This window comes from Pholis gunnellus, assembly GCF_910591455.1.
Source record: "Pholis gunnellus genome assembly, chromosome: 16".
Lineage (NCBI taxonomy): Eukaryota > Metazoa > Chordata > Actinopteri > Perciformes > Pholidae > Pholis > Pholis gunnellus.
Window position 1 is genome coordinate 3504122 of NC_136543.1, and position 19574 is coordinate 3523695.

Below are 19574 nucleotides of genomic sequence, written 5' to 3' on the forward strand. Positions count from 1 at the left end.
TTGCGTGCGCCTGCCAGCCGAGCTCTCTTATCGTTGTACCAAAGCCTCACGCGGCACTAAAAGGTGCTGCTTCTTCTACCCCCCCCCCCCGTGCAAACAATGGCTTCCTCCATCCAACCTCCATGTCGCCTGTCACTGCTCTGTTTGTGTCTGCCTCTTTGTCTTTCAGTGCGTCTATCCGTCCTCTCCATGTCTTCACAACGTCCCCTTTTTCAATGAATTTCTGTCGGCAACTTCACTAAAAAACGACCCGGTGTATTTGTTTTGGTTTTGGAGCAGAATTATTGATTGAATGGGAGATAAAGAAAACTTAAAAACAGAGCTAAAAAGGAGAAATAATTAGTGCAGAAAAGGAAAATAAATAAGAGGCAGACAGACAGATGTGAGGAAAAGCGAGACAGGTCAATGGACAACAAACAGAACAGAGCGAGAGACAGGACCAGAGTTCCAGTGTTAAGTGCTGGGACATTCTTATCAGATATCCAAGTTTATATTCCCCAGAAAGCCTCACACACACTGTGTGTGTAGCCATGTTAGCTGAGACAGCTCCCCCTCAGTATTTACCTCTCACCTCCTTATCTCGACAACAACACCATCCGAGCATGGAGGGGGAGAGGGGGGGAGAAAGAGTCCGTTGAGAGGGAGCGCGGCTGAACAAAAGGAGAATTCACCGCAAAACAAAAGTGAATTCCAAATTCATTAAAGAAAAGTTTACTCTTTTTGGGTGTTAAAAGTTTCTTCTTTGTCTGATCTTGGAAATAGAAAAGTAGTAAGAATAGTTGTGATGCATACAGACTCCCCATGTTTCCCTTTCTGACTTCTGAAAGCTTTTTTTTCTCCTTAAAATCAAGCGTGACATCGTTACCGATCGTCTGCACTCTGTGCAGCTATAAGTCTCCTCTGATAGATCTGAGTGGACGGGACATCTGATTACATTATACTGAAGCCAGAGATGCTGTGACTGCACACAGAGCAAACAGACCACTGATAACGCATAAAGACGCAAACATCAGTTACACACACAAACAAACACACAGAGAGGAAAAAGGGTCGAGTAGTTCAGAGCAGGCAACATGTAATGTAATCAAAGAGGACCAGAGGTTTGCATCGTCAGCGTGGGACCATCAGTGGGCACCAACACTGCTTGTTCATGACGTGCACGGAAATGATTAGATGTCTCTGCCGGACATTAAGCCTCTACCAACAGGTTTGGAATGGGGTAAAGCTTTGGTAGTGAAATGCACATGGAAATCAGACGTAATATCCATAACCCCACACTTTCAATCTTGCATGTTTCAAAAAAGAACCATTCTCTCAACTAGCATGATAACAAAGGTGGACTGCAAAAACTAGCTAAATTCAGAGTCTGTGCGCAACAACAACAGAAAGAAAAAAAAAACAGGGTTCAGATCAGGCAAATCTGGGTCAAACGCAGAGGTGGACGGGAGAGGAGTGACTACTACACAAACAAGGAGGCGGAGTGCAGATGGACGCGGAGGGACGAGTGACACAGTCACGCCGACAGCCCTCTGTGTCAGTTCCACGACATGCTACTCTTGCAGCATTTAAACGTAGGACATCCATTTCAGATCCGTGTCTGTACACGGCAGCATGTGTGTATACACAAACACCAAACAGTGAGAGTCTCGCTCCACATACAAAAGGCGACATTTCTCACACATTCTTTTAACTTTAAAGTGTGGACACGCACAGCTGGGATAGACCCAGCACCCATGCCTTTGTATGGACACATAATCCAAGTACTCTTCTATGGTCTATATACGCACACACAAACACAAACACACAGTGTAAACACAACAATAGCGTGGCCTTAAGATAAATGCTGTGCACTTGGGATCAGCATCATAAGAGGCCCGCGGGCACACGCTGCTCTTATAGCTTCAAACAAACAAACATGTGATCGATCTCAAACATGTGCATGCACTGTAGATTAGCACTGACCCTCCCACCACCCAAACACACACTGTATGCACACGCACACACACACACACACACACACACACACACACCTACACACACACACACACACACACACACACACACAGGGTAGTTTCCCATAAGTATCAAAACCCCCCTCTGAGCATCATATTGCAATAGTTTAAAGCTCCACTGCAGAAACACAACTAGCTAATTATGGCGTCTACATAACTTCACCCTCCCACATATGTTTTCCATGCTATGTCTACATCTGTTACACTCTACGCTCAGATACCCGACCCAATTCTTTCTCCATGCTCTGGCCCTGTGTGTCCACATGTCCACGTCTAATGCATTCATTGCTGAAAACAGAGTTTTACTTCTGTTTTACTCCTCTTTTTCTCAAGCGTCTCTGTGGCTCAATTCAATACTTTCTCTCTAATTGGCACTGCATGCTAGTACTATATCTGTTCCAAATCACTCTGGATTTGTGCTTACATATAAATGCTAAGTAAACCACCTCCCAGAGGTCTTTCTTTTATGTATTTTCAATATGTTACAATATGACTGCACTATGCAATTCATGGTTTACCTCAATTCACTCAATTATGTCATCTTGCACCAACAGCACAATGAATGATGAGGCAGACTGAATACATAGACTAACAGTACCAAAATGAGGTTCAGTACACAGTCTTTCATGGAAATGAATTATCATACAAACTAGTAAATGAGAGCATACCTCTGCCTCTGTGTCAGTGTCCGAACTTGGAAATATAGTCGTTGATTCATTCTCTGCTTTAGAGCTCCTTCTTGACTCTAAGTCGGGGTCTGTGTGACAATCTGTGGCCCCCGTCTGGGGCCCGTCCTCCTGGGGTCTACAGGTCTGCGCCTGGCTTGTCTCTGTCTGTGTAAATAGGGCCTGTAGCAGGCCTGGCTCCAATTGGTCCCAGACCTGGTCTGTAGACACGAGAGGCGGAAAGTCCAGAGCAGAACCGTCTGACTCCCAGTCACTGTCCCCCGTCATGGAGCCCAGGACAAACTCCACCCCGTCCATCCCAGAGTGGGTCCCTTCGGAGTACGAGTCCAAGTCCAGCTCCTGAGCATCCTCGCAGGCCGAGCAGCCATCTGAAGGGCCAGGCTGGGGCCGTTCGGGTGCCGCCATGTAAACAAAGCTGTCAGGGGAAAGGAAGGCTCCCTCCTCCTCTGGGTCTGGGTAGCAGGGAGGTTTGGGGACAGGACTCGGGGGAATCGAGTCCTCAAGTGGAGATGGGGGACAGTCATTGGGGTACTGGGTAGGCGCAGATACAGCCAGGTAAACAAAACTATCTGATATCACAAAGGCCTCAGAGTCTTTAGTATTCAAACCAGCACCACGAGAATCCGGTTTAGAAGGTGACTGAGGTAAAGAGGGAGGGGGCGCTGAGTCTGTATGTCGAGGGTGTACGAGAGGAACAGAGTCCAATTTTGGGGTGCTAGCTGTCACTTCTGTTGAAGTTTCCAGATCTGGGTCTTGTTGCTCAGGCATGTCCAGCCCTGAGACCACATCTGTGGGGACAACAAAAATGTCTGATGCAAAGCATGTCCCTTCTGTGTCACAAGTCTTTGCCACGACAGGGTTGTAAATCTCTGAGGGGACCGGCTCTACTTCACAGGAAGTTTGAGCGTCAACATCCTGTGTACATTCATCGCCAATTTCTTTTTCACCCGTGAGTGGAGGCTCGGGGGAGTGATCCACGAGAACTCCCTCACTACTGTCCAAACTTGGCTCAGATTCGTCATACACATCCCACTCTGTTCCTAACTCCTCTTCCTCTTTCAGTACACCCTCGTCCTGCTCAGTCTCCTCCTCCGCTTGCTCCACCTCCTCACAGTACGGGTTGAGAAGGCTGCGAGATGGAGAGGATGTTCTCTCCACACAGTCCTCGCCATCACGCTCCGATGATGCCCCACTATCCGGTTCGGCTTCAGTCCTTGCATGTCTCACCTGTTCACAGTCTGTCTGAGTAATGTCACTCATGCCAGTTCTGTCTGGTTGGGACATGTGGACGCCACTGGAGTCTGACTCCAGTTGTTGACCAAGAGCAGAGTCTGTTTGGTAACTCATCTCTTCTTCCTCTGCTTTGTCCGTAATATAGTCAACATCGCACTCTTCATCGATGAAACCATGTTCCTTTTCACAGTCTTGTGCTCGCACCAAGTCAAAGTTTGTCATCTGATCTGTAGGCTCAGAGTGATTTAAATTAGAGTCGTTTGTACTATTCTCTGAGTCTGGGGCAAGGCTGTCAGGCTCTATAGAGTTAACTGCATCAAGAGGAAGAGTTCCTTCAAAATCTTCCCAAGAAGTCTTTGCTTCTTCCTCTCTACCCTCTTCCTCTTCCTCTAAGCAGGGAAGTGTGTAGGGATCAAGAGGCTCAGGGTCTACACTCATCTCCACTCCCTCCTCTCCTTCATCCACTTGACATTGCTTCTCTAGCTCTAAGAAGAGGTCATCTGACTCAGCCCCTGAGCTGGGGCAAGGTGAGGCACTGGGGGCTCCGGGGCCTCCAAATCCTGTGGGGGGAGTCAATAAAGGCCAATGTCCAGAAGAGCCTGTTAAATCCCATCCCTCTGATTCCAGTGTTTCCTTATCCCAAGACTGGTCAATTATCTCCCTATTCTCTAATTTAAGAACTGCTTCCCACTCTCTTTCCTCTCTCTGAGCTCTCTCCTCCTCTGCTTTATCTCTTTCCTTTTGCCATGCCTCCTCCTCCTCCTCCTCCTCCTCCTCCTCCTCCTCCTCCTCCTCCTCCTCCTCCTCCTCCTCCTCCTCCTCCTCCTCCTCAAATATTGAGCTGCACTCTTCCTGCTCCTCGTCTTCGAGCTCCTCAAGAATCCTGCGCTCGTCCTCCTCAAATTTGAGCTCGGAAGCCGTGCGCTCGAGCTCACCGCCCTCGATACCCCAGCCGAGCAGCCCCTCATCACCTCCCTCCTGACTGATGCATGGGGAGAGGGGCAGACCTCCATATACCAACCCCTCCTCCTCCCTCAGGAATGGAGATGGGGGGTCTAGTAGATAAAGTGACTCTTCATCTGTGTGGCTATCCTCTCCCAATAGGGGAGGCAAAGGGGGGAGTACGGGAAAGTTGTGTCTCAGGCCGACATGGGTTCGTTTCCCTGTTGTTAAACTGCGGGGCCAGGTGCGGGCCTTGGTTGGAGGGCAGAAGACTGGTTTTGGTGGGATGAGAGGGGCATTGTCCCCCTGGTCCTGGTCCAAAAGAGGAGAGTCCCTCTCTGAATCTGAGGCCTTAACTGACTCAGCGGGCTCCTCTGGGATCTGCCTAAATGCAGATTTTGAAGAGCTGCTAGTGCGTCTGTGATCCTCCCTTCTTTTCTCTACCTGTCTGGAGATACGGGGGCTGTGCTGTGGTGTACTTCCAGAAACCTGGGGTGCCTGTGTCTGGCTAAAGGCGGTTAAGTGTTCTTTGGAAGGCGACGGTGCCACGTGAGTCTGTCTGTGTTGCTTCAGCAGCACAGGATGAACCTGTTTCTGCCTGCTGAGAGGATGCTGCTGCAGAGGAGGCACGGGGCTTACTGTGGGTGTCAAAGACGGCGAAGATGAGACCGGGGGAGTGTGGGGAGCAGATGATAGAGGGGAGGGTGTGTAAGGAGGTAAGGAAGGAGTGGAGGAGGTAGGGGTGGATGGGGCGAGGTGAGAAGGAATTGGCTGTAGAGGAGAGAGAGGAATCCCTGCCATGGATAGACGCTTTTCTGACCCTTCGACAGACGAGAACTCAAGTCTCTCAGCAAACTCTGGATAACTTGGAGGCATAAAGGCTTTCCAAGAGCGACGGTTCAGATTGTCCCTCTTATCGCCACCTTGATGACGCCTCTTGGCTACTGCAGCTACCCCGCCAGAGCCAGATGAGGACGGGGCAATGGGCAAACCTGAACCCACAATGCCAACTGGTGGTGACATTATCTGAGGATCACCAGTTAGCTTTAAGGCATCAAAGATGACTCTCTCATCTAGCCTCTTCGCTCCACCAGCATGCTCTGCGTTCCTGGAGACAAAAACACCACCTAAATCCGCTCCAATGGTGCCATTGCTGGACAGAGTGCTTCCCTCTCCTCTCACCTCCCCACCAGAGCCTAGAGTGCTCCTGGAAGGTTGACACAGTTTGGTCCCTTGGTCAATCTGTTCATTGATGCGCATTGTATCATATATGGATCGCTGGGGGACGTAGCAATCCTCTATGTATGCCTCGTCCTCATCCCCTTTTCCAAGGCAGCGAGGGTTCTGCCTCAGGCAGTCCGGACGGCTCAGAGGTTTCCCCATTCTGTCCTTTTCACTTCTGCTGGGCTGCCACAGAAACCCTATTGTTGAAGGTGCAGGTGTGGCACTGCACTTACAGAAATGTTATTAAAAACAGTTCACAAAGAAGGGATCTTTGTGGAAAATGAATCCAATGAAACAGTCCAATAATCCACAAAATCAAACAGTCCATCTGGCTGCATTTAACAAATCCTTTAGGTTTCACATCCCAAGAAATGATTCAAAATGATATCATCCACAGTCTCATTCCACTGGTGAGTGTTGCGTTCTCGCCTATGTCACCTCAACAGTTGTGCATTTCCTTGGTCTTTCTGAGATGCTGTGCGGCATCAGCGAGGGAGTGGGAGAGACAGCCCTCCCCCTCGGCACCATATTAATCACCAGCTCTGTTTATTTGAAAGGCAGGTTAGGAATGAGGGAGAGTTGGAGGGATGAAGGGAAAGAAACGGTCAACATCTCCCTCTCTGAGTAGTACAAAGTCCAAGGTGAGACGAGGACCGTGCAGATAACACTCCTTTGTTTTGCTGTGAGAATCACAGAGTACCGTTCTCTCCTCCATATTCATGTACAGCAGCTCATTCCTTGACCCCTTTTTCCTTTTTTACTCTCACTAAGCTCTTACCTCCTTCCTCCTCTCTGGTCTCCTCTCCTCTCTTTGGCACAACAGGAAAAGGCAGAGAGGGCTTGGACAACTTCAACAGTCTCAGAGAGAGACAGGCAGGGAAGTGTAAAAGTCTCCTTTTAAGGTGAGAAAACCCCACTCAGTTATATAAAAGAAAGGCTGCGTGGGGTGCAATGAACAAGAAAGTGCAATACTCCATGGATTTGTTTCACTTGTATCCTCCTTGGTTAAAAAAAATATTCCTTGCAGGAAAAATGAACGAGGATATGAAATCCAGTACATGAAAGACAATGCTAAATACTGAAAGTGTCTGTTTGGGGCAAGAAAACCCAACTCGAGGAAAATATGAAAATAGAAATCCCTTTACCAAGTCACTGCCACTTTGTGGTCCGGTGACTGTTCAAGCATTCTTTTCTTTTTCTGTCCCCTGCTTCCATCACAAAGAATCAGGGCTTTGTGATTGCAGGGCAAACGCTATTTTTTCCTCCCAAGACATCTCGTAACCGTCATCACGATCATCATTAGTGAACCAACGTCAACTCCATCATACGCACAACAGTCTAGTCTTTAGAAAAATGACAAATCCGGAACAAAGAGAAGAAGCACTCCGCTTTTGCACGAAGAAAATCCCAATTATTTTCTTTTATCTTGCTTTCTTTCTCTCTCGTCCTCAGATCATCCACAGCTCCAGGGGGAGAGGTGGTACAGTAGATCGAAAGCAGGCAGGATCTTGGCGGGGGTGAGGCTGGAATGAATGAGGGCATCTGGGGGTAGATAGAAAAGGGGGGGGCTGGGGGCTCCTGGACCAGCCGGGCAGGCAAAGCGTGCAGGCGAGCAGGGCAGAGCGGTGAGTCGTGGGACTGTATCCAGAGGGCAAAGACCCAGACAGCCCTCCCAGCTCCAGCCCAGGCTTCGCTCTTTCCCCGGCAGACAATCCCAGGACACGCTCCCTTTCCTTTCTTTGCCGTCTCCTTTCTCCTGCTCCCGACTCCGTAGTGAGAATGAAACAAAGTGCCACGCAATCCCAGTTCCTCTTCTCTCTGTGAGACTGTGTGGGCTCCCAACGCTTTGCTCTCTCTTTCTTTCTTTCACTCCCAGTCTCTGTTCTCAGGCCACTACACAGCTGAAATGGTTTGCAGCTGCTAAAAAAATCTCTCTTTTCCTCTCACTCTCGCTCTCTCACTGCTCCCCCCCCCTCGCCTCCTCTCTTTCACTCACTCACATGTCCCTTCTGTCTCTCTCTCTCTCTCTCTCTCTCTCTCTCGCTCACTACCACCCTTCCCTGCTCTCTTGCTGTTTTTGTTTGAATTCAGCTCCGTTTGTTCTGTTTCCTGCACTGGTATTAAAACACAGGAAGTGCTCCAATCACACTGGTTTCCTCTCTCCCGGAAAAAAAGAGAAAAAACACATGAGACAGAGAGAGAGAGAGAGAGAGAGAGAGAGAGAGAGGCAGAGGAGGAGGGGAGTTAAGTAGCGATAGAGAGGGAGGCAGGGTGCTAAGAGGGGGGCGTGGAGCCAAAGAGAAAGAGTTGTGCAGTGGAGGATTTTGCTCATTACCAAAGAAATACCGGCTGAATATCGGCTGATTATCTCACGCTGAGCAGCGAGCGGCTCGTAAAACGGTTTCCAAATGAGTACAGGAGCAAAAACAAAAAAGAGGAATTTCAAATGAATTAATGTGCTGTAATATAACCCAGATGAGGGTTTCCTCCAGGCAGTATCTCACTTACTCTACCAGCCAATGGTTTTTTTTTGGGGGGGGGGGTCTAGTGATGTGAGATGGCTACATTCATCACAGTTTTGTAATCCACTCTTAATTCTCCAGGGCCGGACCGCCTCCCTGCCCCTCTCCACTTTGGAGCACAAAAACAGTGTCCTCTGAGAGTGAAATGATACAGAGTGAGAGAAAGAGAGGGAGGAATGGAGGTAGGGAGAGAGGGGGCGGGACTGCTAGCCGACAGGAGAGAAAGAGGCTTATCAGTAATGACTTTTGGGTTTTTTCTGCCCAAAGCATTTGTTCCATACAAGGAAGTGAGTCCAGTCTGGTTTTATTCACTCCTTTATTTCCTCCTTTGTCAGAGTTGAGCAGCAACCCCTCTGTCGAGCTGGAGGTGAGTCGGTAGCAGCAAGAATGCCACCGGTTTAAAAATTAAATATGGAAAAGATATATAATCACACACACACACACACACACACACAAAAGCCTGTGATATTCACAGACTCCACTTGTGCATTCCCGTCTGCGCCTTCACTGAAACCCAATCCTGCTGGGGAGTGTGTGTGTGTGTGTGTGTGTGTGTGTCAGAGGGAGAGACCGAGGGGCCAGGAGGAAAAGGGGACGTGCACAAAAAAAGCAGGAGAGGAGGTGGAGGGGGGGGTGCTGTCTGTTTCTTCAGGATGCCACACAAAAACAGCCACCCGGTCCAGTCAGAAGAAAGGGGGATACCAGCAAATATGGCAACCTGCAGCCACAGAGCAGAGGCAGGGAGCTTCAAGCTGCTTTGTGTTTCTATTGTCATCCAGGCTTCTCAGGGTCAGTTGTGGCGTTCCTCCTCCTCCTCCTCTTCCTCCTGTTTGTTTAAAGCAGTGTGGCAGAGCTCGGCTGATCTTTCTTTCTCCCTCGCTCTCTCCTTTGCCTCAAAACACACTTCCTATACTCCCAAGCGGAGCGCTCTCTTTCCCAACTGTTGCACAGAGCAGCCTCGTGGCCTGCATGTCAAATATGCTAAATACCCCACTCTTTCTTTTTAACCACCCGCCCTCCCTCCCTCCCTCCCTCCAACCACCCACTCCCTCTCTGTCAGTTGCGCTGCAGCTGTCATTGCCGCGTCCAAGGCAAACGTCTTCATAGAAACAAAAGGGGGTTGTCACCGGTTTGCTTGCCACACACACACACACACACACACACACACACACACACACACACACACACACACACACACACACACACACACACACACACACACACACACACACACACACACACACACACACACACACACACACACACACACGCACGCACACAGGCTGAGCTCAGAAACTCTCGCGTGACCCACGGCTAACCGACAATCCCATACACACAGACCACAACAAGGTTTAAATCCAAGCAGTCGCAGATGTGGGCCACATTCCAGGGGAGGGATGGAAGGACAGAACGCAGGGAAAGAGTAAAGGAACTGATAAACACATTAGGCTCATTTCATTTGCCCTTTACCCTCCCCGTTCTCCCTCTGCCTCGCCCAGTGACCCCCCGTGACCCGTTTAAGATTCAACTTGATTAGTCAATTCCTCTGCAGATCCGCTTCTCCTCTTATTAGTTCCTCGGTCGTCACGGCTGGTTTAAGAGTCACAAAATGGACGGAGAGAGGAGGGAGGGAGGGTGTTGAAAGAGGAGTGAGGGGACGAGAGGATTAGGAGTTTAATTTTCCCTGGGGGAGGTGGTGGTGGTGGTGGGAGGTCAGACTGTGGTGCAAAACTTTTTAGGTGGTGCGTGGCACTTCGGATCACAGCGTCCGCTAAATGGCCTCGCGAAACGCCGTTGTGGTTTTGCCGAAGTTAGAGGCTCTCACCGCCTTTTGTCTGCGTCTGGAGGCTCGAAAAACCACTTAGTCCGGCTAAGTGACACAAACACAAACACAGGTGGAGGGCATGGAGTGCCTATTATTGACTTTTTCAGGTGGTTTATTTGCTCTTGGGGGAACACCTGTCGACGGGTAAATATACTTTTCTCACTGCTTCCCAAGCCACACTAAATCCATAATCCATCTCTTCAAAACAGTCATTTAATGTCATTCTCTTCCTCAAAGCCTCATTTTTTTCCCTTCTCTCTCTCTCTCTCCACCCGGCCCACTCTCTGCCTGCCTCTGTGGTAACCTGGCAGCAGGAAAAAAAAGTAGCTGCCATCTCGCTTTCTCTCTCTCTCTCTGCTTTTTTACTCTCCTAAATCCACCCTCCTCCTTTCCAACTCTCAGGGGTAGTTTTATATTAACTAGCAGAGCGTTTCACCTGCCTCTGTGTGTGTGTGTGTGTGTGTGTGTGTGAAAGAATTTATTGTTCCTGAGGCAGAGACGGACACAAAGACCTAGACCCAGCGCACGCACACACACACACACAAAGTCACACAAAGACACATGTCTGAGCAAATGCAGCGTGCATCTCCCGATGACTTCAATAAACACGCCTGTCAATCAACTACACACACCACTGCGGGTCATAATGGTGAGTTTTGCTGATTTTGTGGCTGATTTGCGCCGAGTCAGTGCAGGGGGCGACTGCTTGTGTGCTTTTCAAGGAAAAAAAGAAAAGAAAAGAAAAAAAGTCCAGGCAGTCTTTTAGGCAAATACAAACCGTCACACTTCCTGCAGTCGAGCTTTCTGTCTGTGTGTGTGTGTGTGTGTGTGTGTGTGTGTGTGTGTGTGTGTGTGTGTGTGTGTGTGTGTGTGTGTGTGTGTGTGTGTGTGTGTGTGTGTGTGTGTGTGTTCATTCGGCCGGCAGTCTATGTTACGGATGGAGGTTTAAAGTCCTTGTGCGATTAATGCAGGAAGGACTTTCCACATTATTAACACTTTGGAGGTCAATTCTCCGCGGTGGTTCACACCATTTGGGGAGTTTTAGTGTGGTAAAAATAGGCCTCTTTCTCTCGGTGACCTCTCTCCCACACACACACACACACACAAAACCTCCCCTTCCATTTTTCTTTGAGGCTCCTCCACCTCCCACACATCCACCTGCTTCTCCTCCTCACCAGGAATCTTGCACCACCTCTGGAGCCCAATGCAGCTCCAAAAGTCTGTGTCAGTATTTACTCAACATCCATTATTTATACATTTTCATTCATTACGTATCATACCGTGTGTCGCTGTAAATCAGCAGACAGGTCAACCATGACGTAGGCAATCAGTAGAGTGCAGACCTCCGCCAGGTGCGTCTCCCTCTCCTCCCAAACAATCTCACACAATTGTCCCTAGCTAACAGTCAAAGATGGCGGCAAAGACAACAAAAAGGGGGATTTATTTATCTCATATCGTCCCACACTTAGTGGATCATAACATATCAGGTAATGAGACTACCTAAGGTTTGTTTTTGGCCTAACCGATCCCCAGAAATGCTACCGGAGCAGTTGTTGACCACTGGTGGCCCCTACCGACCGGTTAAGAGGAGTGGGGAGTCACCGGTCCATGACGGTCATACACGAGCACAAAAGAATATCAGGCTGATGGGTCCTGTGGTATGTGAGACTAGCTGCGGACAGACAGACAGACACATTATCTCCCTGCAGGCTGCGCCGAGCAGAGACATGAACCACCACTGGAAACGTTGAGCTCAACTGTGTCTCGAGGAAAACATGAACTATATGTAGTGTTTGTTTACCGCATGTTTATTATTAGATGTTTGTTACTTGGTATGATGGCGCTTGTGCGATATAAAAGGTTGAGTTGTTTATTCCAAAATAGATTTTCTACATAATAAATGTGTTTAAATATACATGCACAATATATTTGTCTCAATCTCTCAGTTTTTCTGTCACTAATATGATATTTAGTATTTTTTAGTAGCCTACATTTATTTAACTCCCTGATATGTATTGGAAATAATATCAGGTATCCGATACAAAATGAACAAAAATAAAATATACTGTAGTCTTATTTTAAAACTACTGCATACATAAATGTGTTCAGAAAGTGAATCTTGGCTTTTCCTTTTCACCGACGACATTATTTAGTTCAAGGTTAAACGATGCATTTATTTGGCTTAGTATTCTGAAAATAGAATGGTTGTATAAAAATCATATTGGATGGGTCTTATTAATATTTGTCACCTCCGGAGAGTACAAATGATTTCACTGAACTGAGAGAAGCAAAGGGGGAAAAGAAGGAGAGGGAGAGGCCGAGGCATGCCTCTCTAATTCACAACAGCTGAAACAATACAGAACCTGTGAGTGGAAAGGCTAAGATGTCACACACACACACACACACACACCTTTCTGTCTGCGACAGTGACTGATCGAGAAAGTGAGTGATTGTTATGACTTGGGCTTCTGGGATTGTGTGTGTGTGTGTGTGTGTGCCAGTAGGTTATAGGAAAGTTCGTCTGGACAAATCCGTTTATATGATTAGAGAAATGATGTTAGAGTGATCCCTTCGGCCCCTTAGAGGCACTAAATGAACACACGCAGACAGAAATACAGTCAGGGTCATGCACTTAGATGCACACAGAGAAACACACACACACACACACACACACACACACAAACACACACACACACACACACACACACACACACACACACACACACACACACACACACACACACACACACACACACACACACACACACACACACACACACACAGAACGACAGAAAGTAGTCCAGGAAATATCCAAAGAGCCAGTAAACAGCGCTGCCGTTCCAGATGACGTATGACTTGGATTAGCAGGGGAGTCATGGGAGGGTCACTGGGTTCTGACACACTGAACTCTCCTGACTTAGGGAAGCCAACATGGCTGCTAACGGCGGAAAACGGGTCGACCTGGACCCCATTCGGTACGGTCTGAATGAACGGTGTAAAGAAACTGAACTGCGTTTATTATAACCCGTGTTTATTTTAGTTTCACACGTGTCCTAGTGGTCAGTTTCATCATGTGGTTTGGAGAAAGTTCATACACATATCTACATATTCAGTACGACAAGTGGAGAGCAGATTTCTGTGAAGCAGAAGGCCCATAAAACCACAACTGCTGGAATGTTGACGGGTTTTCATCGACATTAAATGTGTCTCAGATTAAGCGTTTTCATTTAGACTCTGGATAATTAACATACCAGATGATGGTCTTGCAGTGTGACCCCGTCTCTAATGATTCATGATTTCCAGAGCTGAGCAGAAATATGGCTGAGGGTGTCGGACTCATCCACATAAAATTTGGACTCAACACAACGTGGGCTACATTACACGAGTTCGTATAAAACAATGATTTGATAAGCAACAGCGTTTCTAGACAAGCTATACCATCAAAATGTCTATTTTTGTCTTCCTAACTGCTAATTATTAAGATTTAAATGCGTAATCAGCTCAATAGGTGAACATTAGGACACGTTCCAGCGGCACAGCATGGACCCAGAGACGACCATCATTAAATAGCTGCTGACACAGTCGGTGCGGGGAAGGACAGTGAGTAACGGGCTCACAGAGGAGGGAAGACTCTGGGATGGTGAGGTGCAGACTATCTGAGGATAATAGGATAGAAGAGGAGAAGGTGAAAGGTGTGAGGGAGAAGGAGGGGGGGGTGAAGACAGCGGGAGGCGGGCGGTCGTGATTTAGGACAGGGATTTTCACAAACGTGTGTGCAGGAAGACACACTCGGGCCTCCTGTTCTGCTGTCACCCAGACTAACCAGCCCTTCACAGGAATGTCCATCTGGGTTTAGAGCCTCGTAGCCCCCCTCTGCTACAACACTAGCACGCGTGTGTGTGCGTGTATGTGTGTGTGTTCTCATCCCACGCCGAGACTATGTCAGCTGCTTAGGGACGGAGGGAGCCAGGGGCATGCAGGGGGATGTTGATGCCACACCTTAGTGTGTGTGTGTGTGTGTGTGTGTGTGTATTTGTGTGTGAGGGTGGGGTGAGGAGACAGCTGAGATTCTAGATTGCACCCCAAAAAAGACTGGAATCAGAGGCATCCTGTTATGCAGGGTGCATGCACACACACACACATACCTCTCCACGGCCCGCAGAGCAACCCTAAATACAAACAGATTCCACAGTAGCACATATGTGCAGACAGGACGGCCATGTATAAACATGTACGTGTTAAATAGCAATATTCTGACAGCGAACCAGGCTGCATCGTTTTGATCCGGTTTCTCATAGAAAAACGAAACGTTTTCTTTAAATGTGAGAACCTAACTTTTTCCAATGTAAAATGTCTGAACACCAGCAGCTGTACAATAACTTTGCTTAAAAGGGCCAGTGTGTAGCATTTAGGGAGGATCTATTGGTAGTTACCATATTTGGAATGCGGAAGAGCGACGTCGAGACGCCGGATACGGCTCTGGTAGCGGCAGCGACCTGTCAATCACAGTAAGCCCCGCCCTAAAGCATACCCTGCTTTATGGTCTGTTTGACTCTAAATGGACCATCATTTACTAAATGAACATCATGCTGTATTGAAGAAGATTTGAAACTAGAGATTGAGACCATAAACTCATGTTTACTGAGGTAATAAATCAAGAGAGAAGTAGAGTCATTTTCTCATAGACTTCTATACAACCAGAGGAGTCGCCCCCTGGTGGTCAGTAGAGAGAATGCAGGTTTTAAGACACTTCCGCATTGGCTTCACTCGGCAGAACCAGAGGTCTCAGTTGGTTGTAATCTGCTAACCTCGCCGCTAGTTGCCGCCAAATCCTACACGGTGGCTCTTTGAATAAAATAGTTCAACTCAGGAGAATAAATCAATGAATAAGTAAACAGTTTTCATGCCAGCTTTCAACTAGAAGCACCAGAAAGGCTTTCCGGTTGGTACCAAAATCTAATCGGGGTTTTATACCCAAAAGGTTTTATTTACATATACGTATTGTTTTATGAACTAATGCTTATTTCTGACAGGAATGCTTATAAAGAAGAAGCAGACAGAGGAAGACTGCTCTTTCACCGTCTCTCTCTCTCGTTGACCCAGTAACTCTCTGAGATCACCGTTGGAAGGTTTAAACAATAATCTGACTACATCACCTCCCACTCCCATGACCCCTTATTCCATGGCTAACCTCCGCCCACACCCCCCCCCCAACACACACACACACACACACACACACACACACACACACACACACACACACACACACAGTCCTGAGCCCCCTCTTCTTTCTAAGCATCGGCATGACATCATCCCTCTGGATTGGGAATGGGGTCTGGTGGGGGAGGGGGGAGGAGAGAGGGTGGCCTGGTCTGTTTTGGAGCCAGACAGACATGTTTAGGTTTGAAAATGAGCCCGAGCTGGATCGGTTACAGAAAAAGAGAGGGGGGGGGGGGGGGGGGGGGGGGGGGGGGGGGGGGGGGTGGAAGGTAGAGAGAGGTGGAAACAAAGCAGGACAGGGGGCTGGGCTTCAAAGAGTGGACCGAAGAGATATTCACAGCTTTTTTAGGACAGAGGCAAATATGTGCTACGATATGGAGAGAAGCTACAAATGATACAGTAATAAAAAGGATGAGATAGAGGACAGAGGCCCTCATTGTCTCCGCTCTTTCCTAATCTTTCTCTGAGCATCCTGCCATCCATGACTCGTATTTTTCCGTCTCGTTCTCAACAATATGCCCTCTTCCCTGTGTTGTCCTCCTATAAATATCCCTCTAACCCGCCAGATAGAGTGGCAGACCATTTCTCCATGCTCTATATACCCCGCAGACAGCAGCTATTGAACATTCTACCCTCCCCACAGTCTGCCCGCACCTCTGTGAGCTCGTCTGCACAGCGTTAATGGAGGAAAATGTTAATCAGTGCAAGGATAATATGATTAACACCCACATAACCACATATCATCTTATTCTGTCTGGGCTCAGTAATGCCATTTTCTTAATCATGCATGAAAATAAAACTAAACCGAGGGACGCTTCATTCATAATGCAGACTCGTGTGATCCAAACATTTCCAATTCAAGTTAAAGTTTATTGAAGAAAAAAAAAGATGTTTTTATCTAACAAAATATTTTAAGAATATTATCCTCATTAGTTGGCATTTAGGCTTTCAAAAACAACATTTTCATTGCGGTCAAAAAACCAGTTTGCTCCCCCGCACTGATGAGCTATTGAATTACTAAAGAAAGTTGATCTACTGTAGTTATTTCTTTTCTGCAGGCCAAGCCACCATATTCCCTTGTATCTCTCTTTATCTGTTCAGGTTCCTCTAGTTCTTAGGTTTATTTATTTAATCATTTAAGATGCCACAGATTCTTGTCCAAAATGCTAATTACTCTAAAATCAATGCAGGGATCAGAAAGAAAACTGAAGAAGCCGCTTCTTAAAGAGTTCCTTTGGTTTGATATTAAAAGTGTTGAAGTGGTTTATATCCTGGTAAAAATACATATCGAGTGTCCCTTAGAATCATGGAAACGTGTTGACTGATATATTTCTTAAAGCAGATTGTTAGTGCACCTGTAAACCTGCTTGATTCATTTAACTGTCCACCAGACAAAATACATTTATATATATATATATATATATATATATATATATATACATATACTGCTTCTTACTCTCTTTCTGATCTGGCTCTCATTTTTCAAGTGTAGCCTATTTAGCTTCTCTCTCTCTCTCTCGTCTGTCTCTCCCTCTTTCAACACCTCTTTATCTCTCGTCTGTTTGTTCTCTGCCACACAATTACTGGCTTGCTCTCATTAAGGCACCACCGGGGGGGGGGGGGGGGGGCAGGAACAGATGACTGCAATGATGAAGAAGAAACTAGCAGACGTAGAGGGGTTAGTAGGTCAAGAAAGAGATGTGAAGGCAATGAAGAGGTTTCCCTCAATATCCAAATAATCAAATTAAGACGAGAGAGAAAAAGGAGCTGAGGATGAAGAGAACCGGGAGAAGAAATGATCTCACGGAATGGAAAGAAGCACGTCCTTTGATCCACCCACACACCTCAACAGTGGAGCCGATAACTGTCCGAGCAGAATGGAGTGTAAGCTATTAGCTGTCCTATCAAATGACTCATCGATCGTTTGAAAGGAAATAACAGGACCTCCTGGTGTGCCGCCGGTTGTGCGTGGGGATTGGTTTTCTAAAGTGGACAGGATGTTACATCATGGCGAGAGAAATGTGCTCTTTAATGACAGTAGTGAAGACTGAAAGAGAGGTCTGTGCCCATAAAGCGAGCAATGAAATACAATGGAGGTGCCAGCAAAGCACATTCCTGAGGTCGGCTACGATGCTCGTCTACACGGGGAAGAGGAATTCCTCTTTAATGCAGAAACAAACCACAGCCGTTTACATCTTCATGCTTAAATATCACAAGACAGAAACAAACCAGGAATTTATGTGAAGCATAACAATACATGCAGTCCGTAAACATGGCCTACTAGCATTGATGTGTTTATGTCCACTTTGCTGCTTTAACAAGAGGACAACTCTACATCCTGTATGAAAATATGAACAACATCTTTGGTCCTCAAACAGGCACTTTATAATAATCATCAAATAGAAACCAGCATCTCAACTAAATAGAGGAAAGAAAAGCTTCATGATCCAGCAGCGTGATCAGGCATTTCATTTCATGTGTGACTGATCACAATCACTGACTCCTGACACACCACGAGAGTCCACACACACACACACACACACACACACACCCACACACACACACACGTTACACAGAGTTTTCTGTTCGTCTGAGCAAGTAACATTCAGTGGCATGATGGGAAAAGAGGAGAATGTGGACACAAGCGCGTACAACCTTTTCACCCCCTGAATTCAGTGAGACTCTCATGTCACACAATGAAGCGGATATTATGGCTGCCTCAGCCAATGAGAGCAGGAAAACCAATCCAAGCAGAATCATTTGGAAAAGAGGGACTTCAGATTTCAATCCGATTCTCCGACCATCCTCAACGCACAGTGATATCTTCTTCTACGGGACCTCATTGACATACTGCCACTTCACACTCCATATACACCACATTCACACCCGTGTAAATAACCAGCATGAAGAAGTCCACCCTACCTTAAACTCCTGCAGCTGCTGTTTGAGCATCTCCACCTCTGTGCCGACCATGCCCTGAGAGTTCAGCCCGTCTTCGGCCCTTCCCAGCAGGCCTTGCAGCTCGGCCACCAGCCTGTAGAACTCGCGGACCCTCTCAGCCGCGTCCTCGATCTGGTCCAACCTGGCCTGGCCGCGCTCACTCAGCTGGAGAACAAAGTACAGAAATAAAGGAGCTCGTAACGAAACTGATTTAACTTTTACATCACATAAATGGAGCTGCGCTGAACGATGCCACCGCCATCATCATCGTCTTCCTCCGCCCTCACCTTGCCCGCCTGGCGGCTCAGAGCCTCCGACTCTCTCCTGAGAGCCAGGAGGTCGGGGGAGGAGCCTTCCCGCCGCAGCATGGTGGTGCAGTCCGACGTGTGACCGTCCAGCTCCGCCCTGAGGTCGGCCAGACGGGACAGGAAGCCCTTCAGGGCGTCGGCCTGAGAGGCCAGGGAGTCCGCGTCGCGTCCGACGGGACTGAGGGAGTCCAGCTCGTCATCGAGGTCGGCGATGCGCGAGAACACGTCGCGTACGTGGGACTGGACCTCGCCGACGCCCTGCAGCCGGGACTCCAGGGAGGAGCAGCAATGCTCGATCTGACAGAGGAAAGAGAGCGAGAGAGGTGGAGGGAAAACGTGTTAAACGTGTGCTGCAACATAAAGTGCATCAAAAAATTCACAAAATGAAACCTCTGCTTTCCAGCTGAAAGGCGTAGAATCATTTTTATTCAAGGTGTCAGACCGAATCAGAAAGAAAAAACAAGGTATCAAATCTGAAATCAGCAGGTCCACCTTTCCCTTTTTTTGGGAAACATTTTTGGAGAGAAGTCGCAATATGTCACACGTCAAGTCACGGTTGTCGAGTGGCCAAAGAAAGCAGACATTTAGAATGAAAGGAGGACAGTGGTGCCGTTTCTGTGATACACAAAAGGTCAACTAATCAAACACAGAGGAGCCTGTGT

General features: G+C 47.6%; 1 protein-coding gene across 1 annotated transcript in view; it reads right to left on the bottom strand.

The window, feature by feature from the left end:
* The window catches only part of macf1a (microtubule actin crosslinking factor 1a), a 190556-nt gene that overhangs the window by 37088 nt on the left and 133894 nt on the right, over window positions 1-19574 (bottom strand). Inside the window, 2 exon segments of the mRNA XM_079175803.1 lie at window positions 18587-18769; window positions 18892-19209. Of these exon segments, the coding sequence (XP_079031929.1) occupies window positions 18587-18769; window positions 18892-19209 (501 nt within the window).